Below are 10,850 nucleotides of genomic sequence, written 5' to 3' on the forward strand. Positions count from 1 at the left end.
ATTTAAAGATCACGAAATTTAATGGAAAAACACAGTAGAATGTAAAAATATATGAATATGCATTAACAATATCATCTTCCCAAGTCAAGGGCTTCTGATCCGCTTAGCTTCTCACAAACCCGTGACCGAACAGGCATATTAATGCGGGGTTGGAAACCCAGCTTTCTGGTTGGTCTCATACAGACTTGCACACTTGACCCAATCAGAAACGTTGTTTTAATTTACCGGGAACTGCGAAAAATCAACAACAACATGCGGTCTGGGATCTGAGCGTATTTTGCTGGAAGGGAAATGTTTTAATTGATAAAAGGATCTATTGATGTATTTGCGACGGTGCAACTATTGATAACGTTAAATGTTTATGATTTTAACTTTCATTTCGTTACGTGGTTGTAGAGGAATGTCGGGTTAAAATAATATCGTGTCATTTTGTTAAATGTACAGAAAGTAAAAAATAAACAATTACGTTATATGATGTATCCAGTGAACTATTAGAAGCACCAAGAAAGTTTTGTTCGGTGTTACATGTATCACTCTTGCATTTAATCTGTGAAAATGGTCAATGTCAACCACTTACTTTAACGAATGACTGATGAATGAAGTACTAGATAATAAAAGGACTAACTTACTTTTCTTATTTTTATAAGATACTTAATTAAGTGAGTTAAAGCTATATTTTTTGTTTAGAATGGAGTCGTTAGACCAACAAACGTGCAGACTTTGCACTGAAAAAATTAAATTTGATCTTCTCAGATGCCCTCAAAGTTTTTGGTCAGCTGGTGGAAGTCCTGGGATACGTCCCTAAGAATTCAGATGGACTCTCGCCGTGTATTTGCTTTCGACGTTTTAACAAAATTAACAAGATTTCAAAAATTGATTATGACTTGAACAATAGACTTGAACAGTTAAAAGCTTAAGCCGAAAAGAGAATTATAATCACTGAATTGAGAAAGAATGTTAAGAAACCAGCTCGTCTACATTTATCACCACGATTATCTGCACCAAGAGGAAGACCAAGTCCTCCAATAGAAATCTCTAATGTACGGATGGTACAGAGTAGTGATGACAGCGCAAAGTCGACGTCTTGGTGAACTCAAAGTCGCAAATGCACGTTGTTAGGAGTCTGACGTTTCAGCACCATGCTGATGACAATGTTGATGATGAAAACAAATCCCTTACGAATATCCTGCACATTCCAGAAAAAAACAAGGTAATTGCGTTTTCTTTATTACCATACTGCACAAGTCTTAACAGAAATGTTGAATTTTTACCTTAACTATCGCATTTGTTAGAATACCATTTCTTACGTGGTCGCAATGTATGCAAATATTCTCTTTTCGATGTGTCCCAAAACATTTTGGCCAGGTGTTGTACTCTTCTCCACTGTACCTTTAACCGTTGGCATCTGTGTTGCAAATAGGTTCATCAACTTCATCTGTTTTGTGAGTAAGCAGAATACTCGGTGTTAGAATGAAGGGCGAGTCTGAATCCGTAGGAATAGCTGTGAGTGGGCGAGAGTTAATAATCGCGCTTGCCTCCGGAAGAAGGGTATTCAAAAACTTCATGGGTAAGTCCTTGAGCAGAATGATCCTTCAACATGTTGTGTTATATGCGACGTGTTACCCCATCAAATGCTGATATGTAACATGTTTGCCAGCGCAGTTTGTATGGCTATACTATCTGATGAGAAATATATGCAATAAAGAACTACCTCGTGCTTACAACAAGCATATCAGGTTAGTTTACCATATTTTGTTAATTTTTTTCCTTACTGGTTCGAAATATTAAAGCCAAGTTTTTAACCAGTATCAATTTTTAAATTTTTCCTTGACTGAATGTGGGTCTCATTTTAAAGGATATATCGCATGTTTCTAAAGTATGGAACATTTACATTTTTTGCCTTTCTGGTATACATTAATTACTTCCGAAACTTTGTTTGCTGTAAAAAGCCATTAGCCATAAAATCAATTTACAATGTTAATCAAAGCCCCGATCGTATAAAAACTCGTTAATTAGATAGCGTGTTACGGATACGTCAAATTCAACCTTCGACACAATTCTCATTGTAAATGGTAGGATTAGCACTATCTTCTTTAAACATTCTTTGACATTTTTCACCTTCAATGTTGTTTTTTTCTTCGATGTTAACTAAATTAAAAGAATTTTACCATTCATTTTTACTATACTTACTTGAGCCACCAGTATGGATGAAAAACGATGTTATAGCAACAAGCTTTGCTCTATTCTTTTTCCTTTTTTTGACTCTTTTTTAGCTTCGAACTCAGAAATAGATCTTTCATAGAATAATACAAACCGGAAGGGGACGTGTATTGCTTATGTAATACTCTCAGAATGCTTGTTTTCGTTGTTTCTTGTTTTTCATTCTTGTTTATTTCTTGCTTTTTCATTCTTCTCAGCTATGTTAAGGGCGTCCATAAAAAAAACAGCAATATTTATCACATAAAATGTTAGCCTTTGAACAATCTTGGTATTCTACTCCAAAACATTGTTAAACAAAGTGATATTTTATCGATTATACAAATTAAATAATTTGTTATCGCATGAGCAATTTTTGAGTCTCTTGGGAATACCCTGCCACGTGATACTGCTAAAAATAGATGAACCAGGAATAATACGAAAAAATGCAAAGTGCAAGGGCATAACATAAACAAATATAGTTATTTCTGTTTCTAACTTGTAAAATGAACCTTCAACATTTCGAAAAGTGCTGGGAGCTTAAAATATTCAAGTAAGAACAATTATCAAATTCAATGTAAACAGTGTATGAACAGCAATTTACTGGGATTTCCCGCAATTAACGCTTATTCATATGAAATGCGTAGCGACTTCATACAGCTCCCAGCACTTTTGGATATAATGGGGATACAATGGTAAGACTTGGAAAATTTCAATATATTTGATCAAGTGTATGCCCTTGCACTACTGCATTTTATCTTACCTATTTCACTTTCAGCGTCATTTGCGTGAAATTCAAACGCAACACAGACTAAGATCATGATTTTAATTTTCATTCTTTAAATAATTTAACGCTGTGATTTTCACTAAAATAATGTTAAAATGTTGTTTCTGTTCACACCAATTATCATTAAAAAATTGTTGAAATTGGGAAAAAAATAATTTCATCAGTTGCCTTTATGGGGAGGGGGGGGGGGGGGGGGGGTGGGTGGGGTGTAAGTGTTGAGTTTGTAATTTACACATTTATGTTTCATAATAATTTATGTTATTCTTTTAATGTATAATCAGGTTTACTTGTAATTATAATTGATATCTTAGTACTAATTAAAGAAAGCAAGAAGAAACAATATATCAATATTATCAAGAATTTATTTTAATAATACACTTTACAAATACTATAGAGATTGCTTTTCTGTGACAAACTGTTCAACAAGACTAGTGTTTTCTGATTATTAGTATTTTTCAGTCATAATGTGGAATTTATGGAAATTGACAATTCTTCATGCACACTACATGTTCTTCTCTTCTGTCTTTTTGATATTAGGCGGTAGTCCAGTTGATAAGAAAACCAATACCTGAAATGATAAATATATATCAATTTCAAATTTCATTTCAATAGATATAAATGCAAATTATTATAATAGGTTACATTAGTATCATTATCAATATGATATTAAAAAACAACAAACTAATACATGAAGTTGAAGTTAGTGAGTAAAAGAAATATTTATATAGTACCTACTTTTTATCAACATCCCAAGAAGTGTTTTCAGTGGACCATCTACTGCCTAAGTAACCCTGTGAAAAGTGTCATAATTAGCAAGCTATTGTGTAAAAGAAAACATGAAAATGAAACATTACTCTATTATAGGGCATATTAATGGCGGTTTCAATTTTAGTGATATTACAACAGGTATAATCAAATGTTTATTCTTTAAAATGTGTGGAAATTCAGTTTGAATACACTTTAATTTTGTCTTAAATAAAATTAATTAGATCTTCATAAAAGAAGGCTGAATAAAATAACACTTTTTGATTTACTTAAACAACATTACAATCTTGTCTATAATCATTCCAGATCCTCACAGTAATCGTTGTAGTGCTAGCACATACAGTGTTTGGCCATGGACTTTTTATTGTGTACTTTAAACATGGATGAAATGCGATCTAATATTATCGCGATATGAGACCAGTAAAAAGCTACAATGAGCCTCAATGTTCTTTATGATCAAAAGTAGCGAAACGCAGAACAATTACTTTGCCTGACTGAGTCACCAAACTGATGTTTGAACACAATATTACATGAAAAACAAATGTAAACAAGTAAACAAAATCGAAGCCGAGGAATTTCACTTCGTTTCCGTTCCATCCAACAATATTAAATAATATAAAACAATATCTAGGGGAAGTACAGATAAAGCCTACCTTGTTCAGTTGAATCCTATGCCGATTTCTGTCCACGCTGGTTGTAAATGGGTTAAATTCCGAGATATATCACAAACAAGTCCACATGTTTATTCTGATCACAGCTGCCAGCGCCGATGTGACATTGTCAGCCTCGACACGTCATCAGACGATTTAGGAATTTCATGATTTCGGGAGATGTAAAGAATAGTTTATGAATTCATTTCAGTACACCTTTCTTGAACCATTCAAACCCAATAATTAATCATATTCATTTTGGTAGATGTTTGTTAATTACCGAAATACTAATATCTCGCAAAATCTCATGAATAAGGGGCAGGGCTTATGCAAATTTTTCTCAATCAAACGTGGTAGAATTCTTAGACCTTCCATAACATAGCTGAGTTGTTTGTTTCTTGTTTTTCATTCTTGTTTGTTTCTTGTTTTTCAATTTCATTTCTATGACCTTTTATAGAGTCCACACTCTCTTCTTGACCTTTTATAGAGGTGACGCTCTCTTCTGGACCTTTTATAGAGGTGACGCTCTTATTTCTAGGACCTTTTATAGATGCTGCTCTCTTCTGGACCTTTTATAGAGTTGACGCTCTTATTTCTAGGACCTTTTATATAGTTGACGCTCTCTTCAAGACCTTTTATATAGTTGACGCTCTCTTCAGGACCTTTTATAGAGTTGACGCTCTTATTTCTAGGACCTTTAATATACTTGACGTTCTCTTCAGGACCTTTTATATAGTTGACGCTCTCTTCTGGACCTTTTTAGAGTTTACGCTCTCTTCTGGACCTTTTATAGAGGCGACGCTCTCTTCTGGACCTTTTTTAGAGTTGACGCTCTCTTCTGGACCTTTTATAGAGGCGACGCTCTCTTCTGGACCTTTTTTAGAGTTGACGCTCTCTTCTGGACCTTTTATAGAGGCGACGCTCTCTTCTGGACCTTTTAAAGAGGTGACGCTCTCTTCTGAACCTTTAATAGAGTTGACGCTCTCTTCTGGACCTTTTATAGAGGCGACGCTCTCTTCTGGACCTTTTTTAGAGTTGACGCTCTCTTCTGGACCTTTTATAGAGGCGACGCTCTCTTCTGGACCTTTTAAAGAGGTGACGCTCTCTTCTGAACCTTTAATAGAGTTGACGCTCTCTTCTGGACCTTTTATAGAGGTGACGATCTCTTCTGGACCTTTTTAGATTTGACGCTCTCTTCTGGACCTTTTATAGAGTTGACGCTCATATCTTTGGGACCTTTGTTGGAGTTGACGCTCTCCTTTGCCTGATGCCTCCTCTCTTGAATTCTCTGTTTCTGCTCCAGGGACTTCCTGGAGCCAAATTTCTTTGATTTGCGAGACATGATTCTGAAAAATAATAAAAAATATTTGAAATAACAACCAGATTTTTTTCAATTGTTTATATTTTAACATCTTGGTTTTTTTTTAATGTAAATAAAATTTAAAAACATAACAAAACAATATATTGGCCAATAAATGCTCTTTTAATAAATAAATGTAGATGCAGAGCTTTAGAATAAGGAATATTTTTTTTTTTAGTTTCTTAAATTTTATATTGAAGAGATACCCCCTATTCTAAAAACAAGATGCCCATGGTCCACATCGCTCACCTGAGGAACAACAGCCATAATGAAATAATGTTTATGGAGTCATATACAAAATATCTGGTTAAATAGTAGAATAGAAAAGATTTTCAAATGTTTTTCTTCAGGTATTCTATGTTGAACAATGAGCCACTTCTGAACAAGATGGAAATATATATCAAACTCATATCACATAATGTGTATTACAGTTCTCGAGAAGATCTTAAACAATATATTTCAAAATCAATAAGCCCTATTGGGTCAAAGTATTGTCCAGGGACAATTGAGAATATAATTTGTGAAGACGCTCACATATTAGTAAAACAATATAGTATAACAATTTATTTTCAAAATAATAACAATTGCTCCTTCCAACATAGTCATCCCCACCCTACCACCAAGAATCATGACTTGAACAACTTGGCCAATTGGTTTTGGAGAAGAAACGTTTTGGAGATTTTACCCAAAACATTTCTATGTAAAAATTTGACCCCATTGTGACCCTACTCTACCCCCGGGGATCAAGATTTTAACAAAATTGAATCTACCCTAGCCCACAATGCATACACACAAGTTACAGCTTTTATGGCAAATTGCTTTTTGAGAAGATTTTTGAAAGATACCAACAATTTTTCAATAATTCTTCATTATCTCTCTTTGAAAGAGAGTGTGGCTCTCCAAAGAATGCTTTGTGCTAAGTCTGTTTCATATCGGCCTTGTAGTTCTGGAGAAGAAGTAAAAAAAAAAAGTTTACATACAGTCGGACGCTCAAACAAAATTTGATCAGAATAGCTCACTTGAGCTATGAGCTATATTTTGAGCTATATTCATTATATCGTTTTTATGGGGCGTGGAAATCTCGGGCGCTCCGCGCCCGAGATATCCACGCCCCATAAAAACGATATAACCAATAATACGAGGCATATATGATGCAAACAACTTGTCGCATATCTGATGACGTAAATTTCACAGAAATAAAAATAATAGAGATTCATTTCATGATAGCTTGTCAACATGTCGGACGGTGTAAGCAATTTCGATTTTGATTTTTTGACGAATTTTGAAGATTTAGACGATTTGTCTTTGAGCCAGGCACTCGACAGATATGAAATTACTGAAGAAAATCTTTGAGATTTTAATGATATAGACTTCGTTGATTTTGACCTCTTATCTAAACATGAAAATGCCATTTTGACGTCTTCGAGAAAGATGGATTCTGATTGGACCATCAGGAATTTTAACTAATGAAATTGAGTTTAACATTTTCTATCACAATGGCCGGTCTGGTCAGAAGTTGATGTGGCTGCAGAATAAAAGTTCAGTTTGGAGAGTATTTAAGGAATTTTATCGGAATTTAAGGATGTAACACTACTGGCTCTAAAAACCCCTGTCCGTGTGAAAATCCCCTGTCTTCCCCTGTCACCCCCTGTGTTTTCACTGTCATCCCCTGTACATCCCCTGTGTGCCACTGTACAGAGCCCTGGTATACCCTGTCATCCCCTGTGCGCCCCTGTACACAACTCCTGTGTGCTACTGTAAGCCCCTGTCACCCCCTGTACGCCACTGTCATCCCCTGTAAGGCACTGTATACCCCTGTGCATGCCCCCGACATCCCCTGTACGGTCTTTAACTGCTCGCTAAGTAAATAAATAGCTTTTAATTAATTCAGATTTTTAAAAAAAATTATATTTGGCATTCATGTTTTAGACGGTGTTTGTTTTTCTTTGCATTTCATACAGGACAATATTACTACAAATGTGAATAATTTTGACTCAGTATTGACACAAATCAAGATAATTCTATACTTGTATACCAATAAACCGCTTATTTTATTACATGCATTTTAAAAAAAATAACGTGCTCTGTAGTTTGTATTAAAAAAAGGAAGTAGAGGATTATGTGAAATATGCAATGTTCTGTGCCATGTAACCTGCCTGAGCTAAAGCGCATAATAACACAACATGATCAACGCGTGCAGATAACCACACAGAGATCGAAATGTTGAAATGATCACCTATATCTTGACTGTTTTGTCCAGTGTAACAGGCACGAAGCATCAGGTGGGCCAGGAAGGCCTGCCCCCCTACTTTTTCTTGCAGCAACTAGTTTTTTTAAAATGTACATATAAAAAATAGAATTATCATGGAGTTGCCCGCCCCACTTTTTGGGGAACATGTAAAAGATTAATATAAAAAAAAGGAAATTAGGGGTGAAATTTAAATTCTAGATTTACGACATACGACGCAAGTCCCCCCCCCCCCCCCCCCCCCTGGATTAGGATTTTGAAAAATTGATATTTTCCTTTTTCCCTTTTGCTTGTCATGATTTTCTGGATGAGTCTGCCCCCCCCCCCCACACACACACTTTCAAAAACGATGCTACGAGCCTGTGTAATGATGCATAGTTCAAGTAAATCGCTGGTATTTGCTGTCAGCTTTTTTTATATATATCATGAGAGAGAGAGAGAGAGAGATGAGTGTTTTTGTCGGTAGGGGGAATTAGACCGGTCCATTGACACTTTTAACTTTTATTAGTGTGCAATTTTCAATTTAATTATTTATATGCATTACTGTATAGAATTGCCCTCATGCAAATGCCGGTAACGGGGTAACATGTATTCACACATGCATTATCTTAAACAATGTTCCGGGTGTCGGATTAGAAAAATACATTGTATCATACATTTATTTAAATTTGATTTCATTCGAAAAAAGAGAGAGCAATATACAGTTTTAATTCATATCACTGTGCAAAATAATGTTCTGAATTAAAAGCTCTTCAATCTTTTCATGTTTGAAATTCTCAGAACTGAAAAATCGAAATGTTCAATTTCTTGTTTCTATACCTTTAACAAATTGTGAAAAAAGTCACAAGGGTCTTTAAACAACATATTGCATCATTGTGTACCATTACCGAGAATTCAGACCTGAGGACGTGTGTGTATATACAAGTACACGTGTGTCTGACACCTCATTGTTTCCAATCTCGCTACCGTGCACAGCAAATTGTCAATGAAGGCTGTATACAGTATATAACTATTATATCATCACTGACCGACCAGCCAGATCTTAGGAAGTGTGTGTATATATACATGTACACGTATGTCTTTCATCTCTTTTTCCCGATCTTGCTACCGTCCACTGTAAATTGTCAACAAGGGCTGTGTACAGTAGCTATTATATAATCACTGACCGAGTGAAAAAAATGTCAACATCTTCTTCTTTTAGAACTGTAGCTTGAATCAGCTAGTTGTTAATCATGTGTCTTCAAGTTTTTTGATCAATTGATCTGGTGTAGAATAAAACATTGATGAATTAAAAATCAATTTGACAGCTCTAAGTTAATCTAGATAATTATAGAGAATTGGTTATGAAGATTAGTTAGGATTGCGTGTTTACTTATTAGGAAATTAATTCCCGGGTATAAACTATTAGTAACTTTTAATTTAAGATCAATGCAATATATCCTCATTCTCTCTCTCTCTTTCTCTCTCTCTCTCTCACTCACTCTCTCTCTCTCAGTATTTTTACAAACTCCTTAGGCTACATGTATATAGAAAACACTAGTTCTACAATGGCATGTATGTTGTGTATGTTATGACCAGGGCCGCGAAATGATAAAGAATAAGTGATGAAATTAGGATTGCATGTTAACTTATTATGAAATTAATTCCCCGGTAAACTATACAATTCATAAATTTAATTCAAAATCTTTCTCTCTCTCTCTTTCTCTCTCATGATTAATTAGCTGGGTTTTTTTTACATTTCTCAATATCTACATAACCTCCTACATGTACATGTATAGAAAACATATTTACATGTTCTGACCTTGGCGGCACACTTCTGTTCACTGGCAATTAATTAACACTAGTTGCAGTAAAAAGAGATATGAAAATAAGATTTTAGAAATTAATGGAATTAAATCATCAGTTGAAATTCAATTCAAGAGTCCAAAAAGCCGGTCAGAAACATACTAAACAAACAAACTAAAAAAAATTCTTAGGCAAACTTATATAAGCTATTGAAGCTTTATTTTGATATTCACGGGAAATTAATAAAGATATAACCAAGAGCTTGATTAAAAAAAAGAAGAAAGGTGTCATTACATGGCTGATTATAAATTCTATATTTTGACTGATTCATTGGTTTTAGTGCGCACCTATATGTTTAGATATATACACGATTTAAAAACCATGTGCCCCGCTTTATCTTAGTTTCTATTGTATTGTTTATTATCAAGATTCGTAAGTTTAAGATATTCAACAGTAAAGGGTATATATATATATATATATATATATATATATATATATATATATATATATATATATATATATATATATATATATATACTATTAAAAAATATAAATAATTCACTCTATGTTGTATTGTTCGTCTGTTTTTCCAACATAAGGGAGTAGCGATGTTCCCAAGCTCTAAAGGACTATATGCCCTGAGGGCTTTCACACTTATATTAGATATAATCCTCGCCCCTTACCTGAGGTTTACCACCCATTGAATCTCAAATTTTTAGTTGTTAGCATGATTATTTAAGTATCAATAAATTATCAACTAAAATATGCGATTTCTAAAATTACGATAACAGTGTGTCTTGGGATTCGGCACTGTTGAGTGCAAATATTGACTTAAAGCTCAAAATATAACATGTTATTTCAATAGTTGAATAAGTAAATAAATAAACATTGAAAAAAAAACCCAGTCAAAAGCCGTACAGTGGAAGTCAGGGGAATGCACAGGGGTATACAGTGGCTTACAGGGGATGACAGTGGCGTGCAGGGGGTGACAGGGGCTTACAGTAGCACACAGGGGTTGTGTACAGGGGCGCACAGGGGATGACATGGTATACAGGGGCT

At 34.6% G+C, this 10,850-nt stretch overlaps 1 protein-coding gene and 1 long non-coding RNA gene across 2 annotated transcripts; both read right to left on the reverse strand.

The window, feature by feature from the left end:
• Nucleotides 1–3,449: 3,449 nt before the first annotated feature.
• LOC117685348 (uncharacterized) lies at nt 3,450–4,474 on the reverse strand. The gene is made up of 3 exons (XR_004598964.2): nt 4,402–4,474; nt 3,719–3,774; nt 3,450–3,551 (listed from the first exon to the last, which is right to left on the reverse strand). It is a non-coding gene; the product is annotated as an uncharacterized lncRNA (long non-coding RNA).
• Nucleotides 4,475–5,126: 652 nt separating this feature from the next.
• Nucleotides 5,127–5,740, reverse strand: LOC117685317 (mucin-22-like). Its single transcript, XM_066087422.1, has 2 exons — nt 5,602–5,740; nt 5,127–5,512 (listed from the first exon to the last, which is right to left on the reverse strand). Exons 1-2 carry the CDS (start codon nt 5,738–5,740, stop codon nt 5,127–5,129), a joined length of 525 nt encoding a protein of 174 aa, XP_065943494.1.
• Nucleotides 5,741–10,850: the final 5,110 nt, after the last annotated feature.

Source organism: Magallana gigas, chromosome 1, assembly GCF_963853765.1.
Source record: "Magallana gigas chromosome 1, xbMagGiga1.1, whole genome shotgun sequence".
NCBI lineage: Eukaryota > Metazoa > Mollusca > Bivalvia > Ostreida > Ostreidae > Magallana > Magallana gigas.

Coding starts and splice junctions, on each gene's coding strand:
- LOC117685317 (XM_066087422.1), bottom strand. CDS start 5,740: ATGTCTCGCAAATCAAAGAAATTTGGCTCCAGGAAGTCCCTGGAGCAG. Junction 5,513..5,601: donor GAGCGTCAACTCTATAAAAG/GTCCAGAAGAGA, acceptor ACTCTATTAAAG/GTTCAGAAGAGAGCGTCACC.